At 41.3% G+C, this 19,469-nt stretch overlaps 3 protein-coding genes across 5 annotated transcripts in view; 2 read left to right on the top strand and 1 right to left on the bottom strand.

The window, feature by feature from the left end:
• The window catches only part of LOC306715503 (inositol polyphosphate-4-phosphatase type I A-like), a 28,198-nt gene extending 20,811 nt beyond the window's left edge, over window positions 1-7,387 (top strand). For 2 of the 3 annotated variants that reach the window (XM_079185896.1, XM_079185897.1), the window contains one exon: window positions 713-935. In XM_079185896.1, the coding sequence (XP_079042022.1) occupies window positions 713-893 (181 nt within the window). In that variant the 3' untranslated portion in view covers window positions 894-935. Of the gene's footprint in view, window positions 1-712; window positions 936-5,408 lie in introns of those variants that run through there. The other variant, XM_079185898.1, reaches the window with a different exon arrangement.
• A 2,264-nt stretch (window positions 7,388-9,651) lies between these two features.
• On the top strand, window positions 9,652-12,001 carry LOC306715270 (retinol dehydrogenase 7; the record flags this gene model as incomplete). Its single annotated transcript, XM_079185585.1, has 4 exons — window positions 9,652-10,009; window positions 10,402-10,554; window positions 10,644-10,777; window positions 11,636-12,001. The coding sequence occupies 4 exons, from the start codon at window positions 9,652-9,654 to the stop codon at window positions 11,999-12,001; spliced, it is 1,011 nt and encodes a 336-aa protein (XP_079041711.1).
• A 2,307-nt stretch (window positions 12,002-14,308) lies between these two features.
• On the bottom strand, window positions 14,309-18,490 carry LOC306715271 (neuronal acetylcholine receptor subunit alpha-2-like; the record flags this gene model as incomplete). The annotated part of the gene is made up of 7 exons (XM_079185586.1): window positions 18,350-18,490; window positions 18,128-18,172; window positions 17,888-17,997; window positions 16,767-16,986; window positions 15,637-16,139; window positions 14,514-14,958; window positions 14,309-14,434 (listed from the first exon to the last, which is right to left on the bottom strand). The coding sequence occupies exons 2-7, from the start codon at window positions 18,155-18,157 to the stop codon at window positions 14,309-14,311; spliced, it is 1,434 nt and encodes a 477-aa protein (XP_079041712.1). The 5' UTR covers window positions 18,158-18,172; window positions 18,350-18,490.
• Window positions 18,491-19,469: the final 979 nt, after the last annotated feature.

Here is a 19,469-nt window from a genome sequence, read left to right on the forward strand (position 1 = left end):
TCAGAGTGCAGATGACTTCAAAAAGTCCCCAAATCTCTTGAATTTAAAGGGTGTTTTTGCTCGTGTTGGTTTTCATTTGTCACAAGTGAGACCAAGACATGTTTCCTCCCTCCTTCCTCGTCCCATGTCTTAGAATATATAAACATGGTGAGCCATTGCTGGTTTTTTTTCTTATCTTCTCTCCTTTTCTGAAAGACGTAGAAACATCGTTCTTAATTTTCTCTATTTTCTCTCTCTCTCTTTTTTTTCCCCCCTCTTCCTCTGTTTTCCCGCGTGTTTGACTTTGTCATGATTTGGCTCATTTTTGCGGGATTCTTTTCTTCTGGTTGAATCATTTCCATTTGTTGTGACCTCCATACGATTTGTATTGTTATGTCACACCACGGGAACCGCTGTCTGTCGTCGTGGCTGTGGCTTCTTTGTGACTTCTCGCCGGTGTCACCCGTTACTTTGCCTGTAAACACATGCCATCTGTTTATTTTGGCTTTGTTGCCACATGCTTTCCTTCCTCTCCTTCTCTTGTTCCTTCTTGCAATCTTTTATTTCCTTTCCTATTTTCTATCCATCTCTTTTTACCCTTATGCTTTTTCCTCATCTGTTCCTCCTCTCTCTTCTTTTCTCCCTCAACCTCTCCTCCACCACCTTCTCCTTCCTCCAACCTTTTTTGCTGCTCCACACCTCCTCTTCCTCCTACCTTCACGTGACTCGGCAGAATTGGGACGAGGGAGGGGGTGATCCAGAAGAACCTGAGCGGCTTGCTGCCGGTGCGTGACTTCCGGCTGGACCCCAGCCTCCTGTACTCGCTGCCCCTGCTGGCCCTCAGCCCGAACCTCCTGGTGGTGTGGATCTTCCTCAGCGTGGCCTATTTCCTCGCCAAACTCCGCTGCAGCTGAACGGCCACGAGCTGCTCTCTCTGCTAGGAGCGACTGGCTGAAAACATAGTCCGACGTTCATGGGGAGGGGTGGGAAAACTCCTCACTGACTCCTGAGAGTGTTTCTGGAACTGTGAGCGTGTATTCATGCACACTGATACTGTACAGCATGTACATACTGTCCCACCCTGACTCGGGGCTTTACACAATGACGCCCCATTTATCAACAGCAAAACCCCGCCTCTTATTTTGGTTTATGGGCATTTCCTGTTTGTTGTTCTTCCTTTGTCGAGCGCAAAGATCTGCATGTTTGGCCTGGAAAGATATCAACACAGATATTCTGATTTGCTTTCTGAGACTCTCGATGTGCACACTGAGCCTGCTAAGTCTGAACACACAGGTTATGTTCGTGTGATCCATGTTAGTGGTTTCAGGACGATGGAAAATACCGAAATCTGTTCCTCTTCTGCTCACATTTACATTCTTTCTGTTCCTGTAGTCAGTCAACAGGCATAACATAGTTTTACTGAAATGCTGTTAAATCTAAATATTAGGATCACAAAGTGGTCTGACAGAATATAGCTTAATGATAGCGCCTGTGTGTTGCCATTTGCTATATGTCCATTTGAAATGAGTGACCAGAGGTTAGAGGTGATTAGATGTTTGAAGTCTTAATTTTACAGTCACACAAACCGCAGCCTCGATTGAGCATCGCCCCAGACTGCGTCATCATTTTCCAAAAGCTGCATTTTCCCTGTTTTTACCCACTCTTGAGACCATTTCGGTCCATATGTGGCTGAGAAAAGCTGCTTGATATTTATGCTGCGTTTTCCCAGACGGTTCTATAACGTAAAGGTGGCGTTTCCAGAGTCACGGCACGGTTCTTAAAAAGTTAGACAAAACTAATTGAGCCGGCTCAGTGTGATCACAGTCAGAGTCATCGCTATAAAACAGCTGCATCTGTTGAACACAAAACAAAATGTCCAGAAATTGAACAGGTACAATTGGTTTATATTTAAGATGTGTGTGGTGGATGGCGCCCTCTAGTGGACGGGTTTATGAACCGTGTGACTGTCAGTGACTGCTCTGCCTTATTCTTCATTCGCTGACAACAAAATACAAAAAACACAAAGTGACAGTTTGCAGATTTCTGAAACCTTGTTGTGATTATGTATAAAAAAAATATGCAGGTTAAATAATATATATCTTGCTTTCAGGAAATAGTTATTCATGATGGTAGCTATTATAATGGAAATCTATTTATCTTCGTTTGTGCAATTTGTTTGGCTTGTTTGATTTATCATTGTCTTCCATGTGCTTTTGCACCTTTTATATAAGCTGTGGAGGAAAAAAGCTTTTATTTTGTGCCAAAATTAAGTATTCTGACAGATACGTTTAAATATATATATATATATATATATATATATATTTGTATGTATTTGCAGGCAGTATTTGCTGATTTTATTCCTTTAGGTCTTCCTGCTTCCTTTAGACAGAAGGAGGTATTTTGCCTCTTCAGCTTGTGCACTTTGCAGCAGATCTGGGTCCGTTACGACTCTGTTTACATGCAGCTTAATATATCCATTTTGACTCAAACGTTACCGTTCATTGGGTTTAAAAAAAGGAATCAATCTACACAGTTAATTGTGTGTTTACTCATATTTCAGAATAGCAGATAAACGGAGCACTGAAGTGTAGTATTAATAGTTTACTCCAAGATAAATGAACTAAACACATGTCAACACATTAACTCGTGAAACGTTTGGTGCACAAACTGTATTTCCTTTCCTCGTGCAGAAAAAAAAGCCTCTTCACCGAAACCCCTCTATTTAATTGGCTCAAATGTTTTAAATACTTTGCATACCTTGTGCATCAGTCTTATGACAGCATGCATGACCCTTTTCCCAAAGATGAGGAGCGGTGTGATTGAAGTATTTTCCTGTGTAGCAAGTTTGTAGCAGAAACAAATCCGCCCTTCCTGTGTCGGCTAACCCACCGAGGAAGGACCTCTTGCACTCTTTAGACAGTATCCATAGACCTGTAGTGAGAGTCGGTGTGCTAGCTGTGGGTTCAGTTCATCTCTAAAAGCACAGACGTGGTTCACGTAGTCTGTGCTTTTATGCTTTCCACTCCCTGAGTTGAGTGTTTTGCTGTCACCTGCCTTAAAGGCCAGCGACGGCTCTTTTTTCAACCCACCAATGCAGCAAAGATCAGCTCTGTCTTGCACGTTTGTGTTTTTAAGAATGCAGTTTCTGATTGGCTGATGTTGGAACGTGTGATTGTAGGATATTCAGGGGAAATGTGCTTGATTATGGAGAGTAGTGCTGTTGGTTCTACACCCTTCAGAGCATGTACGTTCAGATGTTAACTCAAACTGGTACAGATTGCAGCTATAACAGTTAGTATTAGCTTTAAAGAACCCAGTTTTGTCGAGTGATGGAACCGATTTTATTTGTAGTTGAGCTGTGAGATAAACGAACGAGGAATGTATCGTTGTGCCAAATGCTTTATGAGGTTTTTAACCGATTAATTCAGGTTTGTCGAAAGTCATTAATATATTATTATACAGTCAGAAAAGTCTCATTTCCCAACTGCTCCAATACCAGCACCACCCGTGTTTGACCTGATATTGACATATTAAACTACAGAACTGGTTCGGTTGTGACTACAGAAGCCAAGAGTTTCTTTTCACATTGAAAACCTGCTTTGTAAAAAATCGATATCTTCGCCTGTGAAGCTAAACTAAAGCGCCGGCCTCCTCTCCGGAGTTCCGAGGCTCCGTCTCATTAACATCGACCCAGTGAGGAAATGGATCAGACCATAAATAGCCTCCTTTGGGAGCGTTGCCTCCTCTCGTGACCCCTAACAACTCAAATACTACAGTACACTGATCCATGAGGTCTGACGGTAATGACTCGTTTCTTTCCACACTGCTGCTGAGAAGTGAGGGATTAAACATCTCTCCGTATTCTCAAAGCAGTTTGCAGTGCTCGTAGTTATCGCTCTGTAGAAACACACATTTGTCGTAAATTCTCGCTTCGTGTATCTTAAGCGCTTAAACCTAAAAGGAACATTTCCTAAAATGTTAAAACAACTTCTTTAACTTATAATTCATTATCTTTTTCTTGCAGGAAATGTTTAATTTCGTCGCTCCAGTTTAGAACTACCTCTGTGAGACAGAAGTTATGCGTTAAGAGTTTATTTAAAAGAAGTATATATTAATATAGAAATACATCTAATATACAAATGTGTAATTACATAATCACTGAGCAGCAGGGATGTGAAAGAATGGGAACTATTTTATGTAAAATATACGAAACTAGTAATATTTTCACTGATCATTAATTCCCCATACTTACATGTGTAATTACACTAAAGTGCTTCCTTAGAATATTAATTAAGATTATTATTATTGTATCATTGACCTGAAAGAGAAACATCTTTTTCTGTTCTTTGTTTTATTCTTAAGAATGTATCAGAGAATATATTTGTACATAAGTTGTATTTATGTATTGCCAAAACGTTTGCTATATATTGTCTTAAATTATTCCAAAGCAGATTATATATAAATAATCTATATAATGTTGTTATTATGCTTGTGCCATAACCGTCACTTTATACCACAGTTCAGTACGTCTTGTTTAAAATGCAGATTTATTTGTTTTTGTTTATTCTGACTATTGATTTAAATACTTCTCATGCTAAACTGTTGACATAATTACAATTTGCACTTTGCTCTGAGTCCTCCTGTTTACATTATAAATGATATTGTATGAACAGTTAATTTATAATGGTCACATTTAAACTAATGCTGTTATTTCCTTCAGTGCAATGTGAAAATGTAAATCTTTATTTAAAAGAACAGCATTTATTCAGTCTGTCAGATTTGATTTTGAACAGAAAGTGTGGAGGAGAGGTTGTACGGGAATATTTTTAAAGGTGTTTTAATTCTAAAATCAGATCTTTTTGGTGTCAAAAGTAATCAGTTTGATCCCGGGTGAATCAGAAAATGATGTTCGCTTTTCCTCTGAGACTCTGCAGCCGTTACGTGTCCAAACGCTTCAGCCTCGCTGCGTCCCATGTTGCTCTAAATGTACAACAAACCCAATAAAAAGCCTCCAGTCAGCGTGTCCCTGAACGCCACAGCCCTGCAGTAATAAACGTCCTGTGCCTCCTCCTGCAGAACAGAACTGGTGATGTGTTGTGGTCTTTGAGGTTGACTTGTTTTTCCATCCTTTGCCTCTCTTAACTGACTTTAACTCTGCTTTCTTTCCGCTTTTCTTCCATGTTTGTCGATGTGTGTGTGTGAACGGTGCTGCATGTTGTAGTTTTTCCTCATTCACTTTGAAATAGTTTATATAATGAGTCTTCACAAAACAGACTTTATGCATTACATAATCTACTCATTTGTTGAGACTCGACTCCCAGCAGAGTAAGTATCATTTAAGACATTTTAAAACAACATTTCTGCACCGCTCACAGCGCCCATCATCTCCATTACTTTGCCCTCATTCGTGCCCCGTTCTGTCTCCTCAGCGAGGGTTGCAGACGAGAAAACACCGTGAAGAACGTCGGCTGCCGAAAGTACGCGTTTAACTCGCTGCAACTCAAGGCCTTCCCCAAACACTACCGACCACCCGACGGCACGTACGGGAAAGTCGAATCCTGATTGGACCGCTGGGAGCTCTGCGTGGCTATCGGACCGTATGGCTGCTGTGTTTTGGGAAGGCCGAGATCGGACTGGGTGCCATCAAGACGCGTCACCTGGTTTGTGTTTCAGAGGGTTCAGATTTATTTGAAGGTAAACTCGGTGATTCACTAAAAGACAGTTGCACCTTCCTGAAAGAAAAACAGCAGATTCATACCACCTTAGTATAAACTGTTTTTTTATATTGGTTTATTCCATAATATATAACACGGTCATTATAAGAATGTTTATCTCTTGGGTTTTTATTTCTTATTATAAAAACGTCCAAGAACAACACTGCCTCACTCCTCAACAAGCACTGATACAATCAATATCACGCAATCAAGAGATAAATCATTAAGACCACCTGTTTAAATCCAATTATATATAAACAAAACAGACAATTATCTGTTGTCAACCCACAGTATCTGGACTCTTAGGGTGAAATATTTAGGCTATGATTTTTACATTGAGGGGGGGGGACTCTTAGAAATCAAAGGATTGTGTTTTATTATTGTCAACAAATCTCAGCCCCGAGCCCAAGATGGTCATCTTTAAAAACGTATAACAGACGTGTACATTTATTAAAAAAGACAATTTAAGTCAAACAAGAGGGAATAGTTAGTTTGTTGGGGACTATTTTCAGCGGCGGATTAATCCACATTTGGTGCTCTAGTGAGTATTTGTATGTGGGATTGAGTCTCAATAAACTGCAGTGATGGAGGAAGGTGTTTTTAAAGGAGCTTCATGCTCAGAGGAAGACGAGTTATCAGGCTTTGGTTGCATCATTTCATTGTTCCTTTAGGTTTCTTTTACACAGGATTTGTTGACTACAACAAAAATGTAGAATATTGACGTCATTATACTTTTAGGAGTTGTCCCTTCACAGACTGAAATGTTGACAGGTTTCCTGCTCTTTACATTTCCTTTTACACAGCTTGGAAATGTAGCACCGTGAAGTTTCCGTGAGCAAAACATTGAATAGAAAAGAGAAGGAACGTTGTCCGTTGTGAGCAATAAAACATTACAGCTTGTTTAAGGACAATGAGGAAGTGTTACTTGGTATAATGTGAAGAAAACTGAACTGAAACTCACAAAAATGTCAAACTATTCTTTAAAAGTCGGCAAGAGTGTCGAGGACAAGCTCCCAAATGTGAAAAAATAGGATAAATTCAACTTAATTAATCTCATTTGGAGAAATTCAATGATGCATACATCTATAAATATGGAGGGGCTGCACCTCTTCATTCCACGTGTTGTTTCTATGCAATTTGCTTTTGCTGCTTATGATTAAAATCACTTGGCATTTTCATTATTTTTTTAATTTTAAAGAAGCACATGGCATTAACTAAAATATAAAATAAGTTCCACAGCATGAACACAATCTGAAGCAGCTGCAGCGAGTTAAGAAATACAGTTTTCTTCTTGAGTGTTGTGGACAAAGGGCGACATTTTGTTTGCATTTTATCACCTCATTGCCTTCGTTGTGTATTTAACTGCCACTTTTACTTGCAATGCCCAACTGTACCACACGGTGGAGCCACTGCTCCTAGACCCTCTTACATTCAGTCTATGGTCAAACCACGTCACAGCTTATCCTTAATGCATCTTATGATCTTACTTTCACATGAGCCACACTTTCAGACTCACTCCTACTGCAGAAATACATGTTTGTGTTGTGTTCATCAATCGAAGAAGTACTTTTTGTTCTGTCAACATGCTGTGTAGATCATTTGGCATTTTACTTGAGATTACAATACTTTCTGTCAATCTGAGAACATCTGTGAAGGTTTGAATGTTGCTATATATTATAACTTGTCAATATCTGATGCTGAAATAAATATTAAATTGATTTGTTTTGTTTTTTTAAATGTGATAATTACATTTATTTTTGCAGTTTTTCATCTGGTCTTTGCAGTGAAGAGCATGCCTTCACCAAGGACCTGCATGTAGACGTGTCAGAGTAGTTTAAGTTACAACCATTTCCTCATTTCCAACTCATGAAGTGAGGTCTTCTCTGACAGAGGTAAGCTGTAACAGTGCGCATCAATAGTGTTCAATGCAGCTACAACCTAAAGTCTCCAAGGTCTCTGAAACTGAAAACATACAGGAGACTCCGAGAAGGCGATGCCACAAGTCCAAAGAACTCAAGATGAGCCGCTGAGGCAGTTTGCTACCACACCGCACGTGTTCTCAGCAAAGTCATATGAGTACATGTGATAATAATCATAGAATGAGGATAATAAAACACAGCCAAACCGTTTCAAAGACGTGGTTAACGAAAAGCAACACGGTTGGCTTAAAAAACGCTACAAAAGACGTCAATTCGTGCACTGTGGTTGTAATGGCTGTGAATGAGTCGTGGAAAACACCAGAGGGGAGAGCCTCAGCAGGCTTCATGAGGTTGGTGTTAAAGTGTGATGCCATGATAATGTGGGAGGCCAGGCAACAGGAAGTCTGGCATTAGGACCCAAAGAGGCTATAAAATGGGGCGAGAAGCTCACCTGGGCCTTTTCCTGAGGCCAGCCTTTGTCTGGTGTCTGATTTTGTTTTAATAAATATGTTTAAAAGCATGATTTTACTAGTGAAAGTATCGAACCACAATATATTCATTTTAGTTGATCGTATTAAATGTGAGACGATTGTTAAAAATGGGTTATTTGTTAGATTCTTCATTGTTTGGTGAGGAACTCTTCTAACTCTTAAGAGCGACGGGTTGGCACAATAACAACCCCAATGGCAGACCGGTAATGGGAGCCGCTCTCAACTCAACACCTGCAGCTGTAAATGTTGTCCGCGGAATGGAAGTGGATGGACCCGGAGCCTGATGCCTCCCAACCGCAGGCAGCCTCTCTGAACACCACACGGAGTCAGTGAGCAGCTGATTTCTGGTGAAGAGGACGGAGAACATCACCTGATTGTCTGCTCACCACTGATGCCGCTGCGGACGCTTTTATTCATCTGCAAGACGAAGGCGACCGCTGATGCGTGACCACAGAGATATTGAGTTGAGAGGAAGTTCTATTCAACGAACAGCTATTTGTGTTTGTTGGGTTCCGGTAGATTTGCTTCAGGCGCCGGTTGACGGTGACACTATGCATGATGTGTGTTGGGAGTTTCCCTGTGAGCCAATGTTACGAAAGAGTGAAGAAGAATAGAAGCGTAATATCAGAGGCAAGGACTGTTAATCTTGCCGAAAAATATGTTTCTATTTACTTGCAGCATTAAGGGACTTCAAAAGTGCATTCAAAGTAGTACAAAAGCATAAATATATACTTAAATATACGTTAGAAAATAACTAATTATGCGGAAAGGCCCATTTCAGATTCAATGAATTCTAATTAGTGATGCATGTGTACACATTGCTTTAATGTTGCAGCTGGTAAAGGTGATGAAATTGTAATTACTTTATATACTGCTAGATCTTAACGTATATTTATACGTCATCATTTATTGGTTGATCTATATTTTGCAAATCTGCAAAGTACTTTTAGCTAACAAATGCATGTAGTAGAGTAAAAGTACAATATTTACCTCCAACATGAAGTGAAGTATAAAGTAGCGTAAAGTGGAAATACTCAAGTAAAATACCTGAAAACTGTACTTAAAGCTATACGAGAACATTTCAATATGTATTGATTTAGTTGTTCCCTGTTGACATGTAACTACTGACGGGCAACAAAGACTTGTTTCAACACGTGACTTACCAGAACAATCCCCACTGTATGTAGTGTGAATATTAGCCTATGTTTCTCCCCTCGGATACATTCAGACATGTTTTGGAAGTCATAAAGCACTCTTCAGTTGTGCAGCATAATCCTCGGGGAAATAGTTCCAAAACATTGTGTGTGTCATCAATACTTGGGAAAGTCTCGGCCTTTCTAATTGATTAGTTATCAGGATAAAGGTCAGGACATTTCCAGCGATAGAGGTGTCTTTCACATGAAAAGCTGAACAAATTGTTTGGCTCTCACCAAAACAAACCGCCCTCACAATGAACTGCTAGTGTGTGGTGATTGGGAATATATTGTGCAACAGGCAGCTTCCATCAGACACTCTTCAGACACGGTGGTTCACAGACGCTTCATCAACATGTATGCAACTATCTTGATCGGCCAAATCGCCGGCATAGCCACCATCTCCACCATGCTCCTCTTTGCCCTTGCCAAGCTGTTTTCCCGCCGCCGAAGAAGCGGCCACGTGCAGGACGGCGACGGCTACGCTGTGCTGATAACCGGCTGCGACAGCGGCTTCGGACACCAGCTGGCTCAACGTTTGGACCACAAAGGGTTTGTGGTCTTCGCTGGGTGTTTGGCTCCAGAAGGAGCCGGAGCCCAACTTCTGGCCAGACAGAGCTCCAGTAATCTGAAAATCCTCAAACTGGACGTCACCAGTGATGAAGAGGTGCAGCAGGCGAAGAAGATGGTCCAGGAGAACCTGCCAGAGAAAGGTGAGAGTACAAATGTACAAATGAATATGAAAAATAGAAGTCCTAACTTTCTAGACATAAAAGTAAGAAACTCAAAATGTAGACATGACTACTCATGCTTTAGTTACATAACTTACTATCTCATCATTTAATATTCCTCAGCTTTTTATCTTTATTACATCGCATCAGATAATCTTTTACTAATTTACAGTTGGGTTTTCATGCATAATCTCTAGAGGTTTGTTTTCATGTCACTATGTCCTGCAGCGTCTTGAGACAAGATGATATCTGATTAAAATTGCATGATATCATTGTGGTTGACTTGTTGACATAAGTCCCCATTAATGCATTAACACAGCAAATAATTGCAGAATATACATCAATTGTGAGGACTAACTTGTATACTTTGTCAGGGTTGTGGGCCGTTGTGAACAACGCTGGCATCACGGACTGGGCCGAGATCGAGTGGAGCTCCATCGCAGATTTCCACAACGTGGTGGACATCAACCTGTTTGGCTCCATCAGAACCTCTTTTGCATTTCTACCTTTGATTCGTGCCACCAAAGGTTAGCTCAGAAATGTGGTTACATTTCCCAGTATCCTCACATTCTTATTGTGTGTTTAAAGTAAAAAAAACTATGTTTTCATGTTTCAGGTCGGATGGTTTACATGTCGAGCATCTTTGCCTTCTTCAACTGCCTGAACATGGGAGCTTACAGCGTGTCAAAGAGAGGACTGGAGGCCTTTGCAGACTGCCTCCGGGTTGAAATGGCCAGTTTTGGTGTGAAGGTACAGTAATGTGCCGTAATGTTGGCGTAACATTTAGGGGAAGTCTGCGGTGGACAGAATATGACGCATGTGGGAGGTTTGCAGGCTGTTTCATTATCATTCAGTACAAAACCACCATTAGTGAAAGAAATCAGTGTTTTCATTACACTGTGCAAAGTTGACTGAATGAATGAACACACTTTATCTTTTTAGATCTTTTCAGGCACAGAATGCAGCACAAAGTGCTTTTCTATTCAGCAACAAAAACAAGTTTATAAATCATGCACATACGCAGAGGAAGGGAGAAAATGAATGTTTCTATTATCTAAATATTACAAGAAATCATAAAAGGTTAAAAACAGACTGCTGCTAGTTATATAATATAAAAAACATTTTGAGTATTAAAAATGTCCCCTGAGTCAGCAAGTCTAATATTTAAACTGTTCCATATCTTTTTGGTGGTTTAACATTTAGAGCAGCTGTCGAGGATCTTTTTATAATCTTCCACGTGTATTTTCCCAAATAATAAATATAAAGTATCTGGCCATTTGTGTGATGCACTTCACATTAAATATATTATTTTCGCGCCACAACTCGTGGATCTGCTCTCTTCTCATCCGTCTGCCATTTTTCCTTCAGCTCAATGCATAATGGCCCTACACTTCCTGTCGATGACTTTGAGTCCACTATATACAGTTTAATAATTCTCAATATACGTACAATGCAGCAGCACTGCAAAATGGCGAACTCCATTATAGCCTTAGCTTTTTCAAGGCTCTTTTTTGTAACCAGTAGTAGCATGAAACCCTGGTGGAATTAGCCAGCTAGCTCGTACAGTTTTGAGAATATACAGACTAACTCTCTCTATTCATCCATCAGGTCAGCATCGTCCAGCCGGGTAATTTCGGCCAAGCCACCAGCATCGTGAAGATGAAGACGGGTCTGGATATTTGGGAGAAATTAGACGACGAACGTAAGCAAATCTTCAACCGACAGTACATCGATCTGGCCAACGAGTACTTCATGACAACGTGCAGAAGCGGGTTCAAGAACGGCGACATAGTCATCGACGCGATGCTGCACGCCATCACGTCCGCTCGGCCTAAATACAGATACCTGCTGGCCTCGGCGATGGATACCTTTTTCTTCAAGCTCTTCCCGTTTCTCCCCACCGTCCTCACCGACGCTGTGTTCTCATGGAGCTCCATGTATGCCAAGAGAGAAGAAATGCTTTACGCTAAATAGGTAGCGGAGGAATCTGCACGTCTCTGTTAGTGTTTTCTGTCCTTTTATTGCACATTTGTTGTAAGAAAATATGATTATCATAAGTGTTAATATTGCATGAGTCTTGTTCTTTCTACACTGTTTCTCTATTGTAATACAATTTGACTTTTGTCATGATTCATCTTTTGTGTTTATTTCTTATAATTTAGTCACTTATTTAATTTCATTCAAGGATGAATATGAAACAATAGATCCGCTTTTATTTGCTGGTATTTATATGCGTATTCATTTTACAACTTTAGAAAGCAGCTTTTGTTTCATCCATCCCCAAACGTATGGCAACACGTGACTGAACATGTCCCAGGTGCTTAGTGTTGCTCAGCTGCTTCCTGTTGCGTTGAATGTTCAAACATTTAAAAACAACAACCACGCAAATTGGAAGCCAAGAAAAGAAAATCAATTTCAACCATTGCACAAATATTGGGAGCAGAAAATGCAACAATTTGGAGAGTCTTTAAAAAGAAAGAAACCACTGTACTACAACAAGGAGGCCTTGTGTACAGAAATACAGAAGTGAGCTGGAAAAGATCTGTGACAAAGGTTTATGATTGACATCATCATCAATGTCATCATGGATATAAACACTCGATGCACATACAAATAAGACAATCAAGAATAATCCCTACCCACTTAGACTACCCTCCAAAATAATAAGATTAGAACAGTTTGTTTAAAAAAACATTAAACAAAAAGGATAACTGAAAGATCAATAAGTGGGTAGTGAGCACAGTTTGGTGTAGACTTAACAAAATGCCTTTTAGTTTTATAAAACTGGAAATGTATTAACAGGAACCCGAGCTGTTCAACACTGTTCAACGTCCCTATTCCCATGAAATCAGGATTTTGTAAACAGATATTTCTTTTGTAACTAACGTTACTTTCGTTAACTAATTAGTTAATGAATTCGGCCCGTAGTGCAAATTCAAAGCTGTTTTTGTTTTGTTTCAGTTACAAATGAGCTACGACTGCATTTGATTGTGCACCCCTGTGTTAATGACACGTCTGTGCACTAGCTCTCAATGTGTTAGCATGCTAACGCTCTAAACTTCCACCCACTGAGAACAATCAGTGCATTTGTTGTCACAAGTTTTTGATGCTAGTTTGTTTCCAAAGTGTGTGTGATGTGACACGATGAGCAAACACTCACATGATTGATAATGTTGGCCCAAAAAAACAGATGACAGCATGCTGCACACTTTTATTTATTTTCTCTTTCTGCTACTGCGACGCAGGAGAAGTCATCAATAAGTGTAAAGAGAAACTCTGTCGTGCATTCTGGTAGAATCTCTTTTATGTGTTTGGTCCTTTCGGAGAAATTGTGATTAAAGTATTATATACAGCAGCATGTCCAATTTTACATTCATGAGATTCTTCTAACAAGCACTAGACCACACATTAGACTGCTCTGTTTGATTCATTGTAAGGCCAGTGGGTTCATCAGTCACATGTCGGCCTTTTAACACTGAGAGCATGAAGGAAATATTTCTACAAACCTATTATTCTTTTGAAATTCGTTGCTGTGGAGGCCTCTCGCTTTTCTAGATAAAACGCCTGATTATTAATATTCATTGGAAAACACTGGATAAACATCATCTTGTGACTCAGATTTGTGTCTTTGGTTCTTTATTTGTCTACTTTTGGTCTTGAAACATAAAATACCATTTTTCTTAGGCTAGTTAGCAACTTAGCATCAAAACAAAACGAGTGAAAGATATTCCACACATGCAGTGTTGTGCATGTTTTAAGTTTGTTATTGTATTGTTTTGAATTGAGGCCTGTAAAGGAAAGTGCTGTTGAGCTGAATACATCATGTGGATGCTAATGGAGGAGACACAAGAGAAGACAAAGTTTCTTAAGATTGACAGCTTCTTGTGTTCAAGTGTCCTCATTCAGTCAGCAGCTGAAAATGCTTCAGAATTTAGATTTTTCTCCATAAATGTTTTGTTTTCTCGTCGGCGTGAAAATCGTCCGACCTTGCTGTAGTAACACAAGGATCAGTTACATCTGATACGTCTTCCTTTTCAGTCTTCTACACACCTTTTGACAGTTTTCACCTCACTTTTTTCTTCAGTTAATATCGGCCGATTGACTTTGGCGTCATCTTTTTAGCTAAAACTATATTCTGCTGAAATCAAAAGACATACGCAGTATAAAAAAAGAACATAAAAGATTTTTTAATCCACTTGTTTGAAAGAAGTTACATTATTTATTTTTATTTTGTGCTAGAGCTGAAACAACAATTTTGATAATCGCTTAATCGTTTGAGTTCTAGAACATCCCAGAGAGCCACGGAGGCAGGAAGAGTCCGACGGTCCCCAGCAGACACACCATAATGAACATCCAGAGGAAGATCCGGTCCACAACCATGGCGACATACTTCCAGTCCTCCTTCACCTGTAGAGACAGAAAAGAGAGAAAGAAGATTAGACAGGAGTTGAAATAAATCACTTCCTGTCACCACGTCAGCACTCACTGAGAAGTCTGCTTCCTCGGCTCTGAGATGCTCTGCGATGTAGGCGACCCCCTCCAGGGCCGATACCACCGCAGGAGACAGAGCGGAGGCCATAGGGCCCTGGATCGAACCATGCTCCACAGGAGGGGTGTCCCAGTCCAAGCTGAGTGGGGAGAGTCTCTGTGGGAGGAGGATGTAACCCAGAGATGGAGGGAGAGCGGGAGACAGGGGAGAAATCCTCGGCCGGCCAGCAACCTTCACCCCAAACCTCCTCAGATTGTCTGCGTCTGTGTAACCGTGGACATCGCAGTAGTGCGTTTCATCTCTGGCGTCCAAGTAGCCGACGTTGTCGTCCTCCTGGTAATCATAAAGATCGATGTCAGACTCCTGAGTGACCCAGGTGGATGAGCTGTGGGCGGGGCCTGGAGTCCGGAGGGGGAGGGGTTTATCAGTCAGGTGGTGCCGCCTGAGGCAACAAAGCAAACAGCAGGCAGACACAGTTAGAGTCTAGCTGGTGAACATATAGAGCATTTAGCAGCTAAAGAGACAGATGTTTTCGTGGAGTCGGTGGAGACCAGAAACAGAGCTAACAGAGAGAGAATATTTGACCTAAATTCATCAGTTGGACACAAACAAGACTCCTAATGAAGCATAATGTTGCTCTGCTGGATGTGTAAACAAGCATTCACCATATCAACTTAAAGGGTCCTGATGTGTCAGTGTTCACAGCTTGCTTCTGCTGTCCCCAAGAGGCCAAAACCGTTAATGCAGTTTTAGGGTTTAATTTTGGATTACTGCCGTCGCCATCTTGTTTTTTTTTTGCAGCCAATGAACACGGAGTGACGTAGAGACTCTGTCAATCACTGTGTAGCCCCGCCCTAAAGCATACCCTGCTTTATGGTCTGTTTGACTCTAAATGGACCATCATTTACTAAATGAACATCATGCTGTGTTGAAGAAGACTTGAAACTAGAGATTGAGACCATAAACTCATGTTTACAATGTTTACTGAGGTAATAAATCAAGAGAGAAGTAGAGTCATTTTCTCATAGACTTCTATACAACCAGAGGAGTCGCCCCCTGCTGGCCAGGAGAGAGAATCGGCTTCACTCTGCAGAGGCCGAGGCCTTCTCTGTTTGCTCACCTTGCAGGCCTGACCCCGTGTTCTGGACGCTTCATGCACAGCCAGCGAGGCACCGCCGACAGGAAAAGCCCGTGAACCCATCGAGGCATGGTGTGAGTCTCTGACGAGCGGTGGTGCACGTTCAGCACGAACACGGTGATGACGATGGACAGCGTGACGAAGATCATAGTGAAGAGCAGATACTCCCCGATCAGCGGTATGACCAGCGACGTGGACGGGATGATCTCCGTGATGAGCAGCAGGAAGACGGTGAGCGACAGCAGCACGGAGATGCACAGCGTGATCTTCTCGCCGCAGTCCGACGGGAGGTAGAAGACCAGGACGGTGAGGAAGGAGATGAGGAGGCAGGGGATGATGAGGTTGATGGTGTAGAACAGCGGGAGGCGGCGGATGACGAAGTAGTAGGTGATGTCGGGGTAGATCTCGTGGCAGCAGTCGTATTTCTTGGTGTTGTAGGTTCCCACGGCGTTGACGATCGCCCACTCTCCGCTCTCCCAGTAATCCTAGAAGTTAGATTGTTTTTAGCGGCTCTAGGGATGAAAATATTCGATGGATTGCCAAAAGATATTGTTCAGACATTCATGGTCCACAGAGGATGAACCCAACCTGATAATGGCGCTGGCTGAACATGAATGTTTGTACAAATTTCCTGGAAATCATCACCGTCACAATATTTGTCAAGACACATCACTCAAAAGCACAGATGTGAGCCTCGTAGAGGCGCTAGAGAAAAAGCCAAACAATCACAAAAGTCAGTAGGATTCATCCTCTTTAAACCATGAATATCTGCAACAAATTTCATGACAATCCATTCAATTGATGTGAAGAGATGACAAAGTGGTGACTGATGTTTACAATAGGAATGTAAAACACAGATAAGAAAACCTGAGAAATCGCTCCAGGAAAAAATGATTCATGCGTTTTGTTTTCTCCAGAAGTTAATTCTGCAATGCAACACGCTGAAAACTATTTTGTTAATTAAAAAGTAAGCAGCCAGAACATTTAGCTGGCATCCGTCTGCAAAACAAAATGTTGGTAAGGAGCATGTGTGGACCGAAGATAAGAGGAAGTAAAGAGGCAGAGCTGGCGCCAATTGTGTCTAAATGGCACAAACTCAAAATGAAAAGAACCTTCAGGTCCACCGTGTTCTCAAAGGGCGCCAGGTCGATCTTGGCGCGGTCGTACGTCCAGGAGCCGAACTTCATCTTGCAGCTCTGCTGGTCAAAAGGGAAGAAGGTGACGTCGATGGAGCAGGAGGACTTGTAGATGGCCGGGGGAACCCAGCGGACACGACCGGTGTGGAAGAGATGGGCCTTGGTCATGTGGGTGACGGCGAACTCTCCGTCTGCACTGGAAAAAGAAGAGGATGAGGGGAGGAAGCATAGCATTTGAGACACGAAAAACAAGCAAGAAGGTATTGAAAATTGACACCAATACCAAGACAGCAAATGATGATGATTTTTCTGTCGTTTTTTTCTTCAGCAAGGCTCCAAAGTTTCCGTCTTATTGCGTTTCAAACTCCAAATCTGAATAAACAAACCTCGAGCGATGCCCCTTTTACACAAAACTTTTTAAATAATTGATCAACTGAATGTTAACCACGCTGCATTCATGATGCAAGCTCATTTGCACAAATGCTGAAGTGGCAGAAAGTTTCCTCTCCATCCAAACAAATTTAAGGTTTAATACTTCCTCGGGGCCCCGAGGGGAGGAAGCCAGACTTTGACTAAAACTGTGTGACGCAAGATCGCTGCACAGACGCAATTAAATTAGGGTCATTTATTCAACAGGATGATTTGCATTTATCACCAATTGGTGTGCAGGAAAATGCAATCGAGCTGTTTGTCTCCATATAAGTGACCTTCCCTCACTCACACGCTCTTCAGTGGGCGAGGACATTGTTATGGATCAAGTGGGTAATTGATCACTACAGATAATTTCCAGTTCCACCAACAGAAATTCAAAGTCGTGCCTGTTTAAGTGTGTCCTTGGCTCTCTGTGCTTGTGACACAGCCTTCTTTGTATTCAGAAAAAAAATGCATGGGGCAAGAAACAAGACTTTCTTAGAATAAACTGTGCCCTTCACTTGTAAACTTTTTTTAAGTAGTTAACTACTAAACAAAACTTCTTCAACAAACGTCCTTTGAAACTTGTGTTTTTGTCCTTTAACCGTATGAGATACTCTTGTTCTCAGTCCATCTTTCTACTAGATTTGTGAAACTGCAGCTGTTAGCTGCTGAATGTTTTTTACTTGTTGTACAGCACAATGTCCGGCACCCAGATGAGCTCAGAGGGGACTCTGATGGACGTCACATTGTCGAAGTCGGACGGACTCCACTGCAGCTTATAGTCAGTCCATTCCTGCCAAAACCAACATGGTTTTTAAGACAATAAGCAGTTTTTAGTTTCATAGTTTTCATACAGGAAAGGCCGAATCAAAGAGATGAATATTGGTGCAACGTATTGAATCACAGGTCAGCTTCTTCCATACCTGTTTCAGCCACACGTTGGTCGTCATCATCTGATTTTTCTCGTCCTGTTTTGGAGCCAAACATTGACAAAAACAACTGGTTTAGAAGGAATTCTTCTTATTATTAGACTCTTATATGTGAGAATGATTGTTTGTAAACAGCAAAATATTTAGAAAGCAGCAATAAGTGTGATATATCTTTATATTTTTGAAGCGGTGGTCAGTTTGTTTGGGTGTTCCCACCACGTCTATCAGCTGCGCGATCGAGAGGCCGAACTTGACGATGACCACGTCGGTGATGTTTCGAGCCGGACGCGTCCACTTGCTGTAGCTGCCAAACAGGCTCCTGAAGAGCTCGTCCTCAGTGTGGACGCGGGTCCAGTCTTCAGCCAGCGCTGACGGACAGAGACGGAGACGAGAGGCATCACTTATCTGTCCCTGGTTATACTTCAATGTTTAGATTACCATCTAAACTCCTCGTGAGATTCATAATAATGTTGTGTGTGAATGAAAAACAAGATGGCCACTAAAATCCAACAACAGGAGCAAGACACACAGACTTTGTAGTTGTTTAGCCTCTTTTTTGGTGTTGTTTTGTGCCTCTTTGTGGTTGTTTTGTGTCTCTTCCTGGTTGGTACGTACCTCATTGGGTGACATTTTGCAGGTGAAGGGCTGCAGTTTAGTTAGCTGAGCTTCATATTCACCATACAGACATAAGGGTGCGATGGATATTCTCATCTACTTTATTTAATCATCTAAACATTGTAAATAATAAGATCTAATGATCTATTGAGCGAATGATTTAGTGAAGCTTTTAGTTACAACTTGTAAACACAAAGAGAGTTAGTTATTAAAGAGTTTATGAGAGTTTTTAACAATGCAATAAATCCAGACGGTTCTTGGCTCAACTGAAACTTGATTCATTAGACTCATGATTTCATTATTGCAATAAACCTCTTTAATTCTCAGTGTTCGACCTTTTGTGTCAGAGGACATTTGATTTGTCTTCCAGGTTAAATGAACAGTGGTAAGAAATGTACACATCTTCTTCTTTTCCTGTTCACTTCACGAGCCGCTCTTCTTCCCTCTGTCTTCTCTGAACACACAGCTTTGAACTCTCTGGCAAGCAACCTGGCATCACCGACAAGCAATTTAGGATTATCCAGAGCAGGAAACAGCCAGCCAGGAGCACAAACTGTGCAAGCGTGTGTAATGCCAGTTTCTGTGATTATATTGTCTATTTATAACCAACCAAATGATGTTTCAGGTGAGGCTCTGCCAGTGGAGCAGCAACATCTCGTTGCATTACGCTGCAGTTTTAGTTTTTCTGCAGATTGAATTTAAAACAGATTATTCTGATCAA

This window comes from Pholis gunnellus (assembly GCF_910591455.1).
Source record: "Pholis gunnellus genome assembly, chromosome: 24".
Classification (NCBI taxonomy): Eukaryota; Metazoa; Chordata; class Actinopteri; order Perciformes; family Pholidae; genus Pholis; species Pholis gunnellus.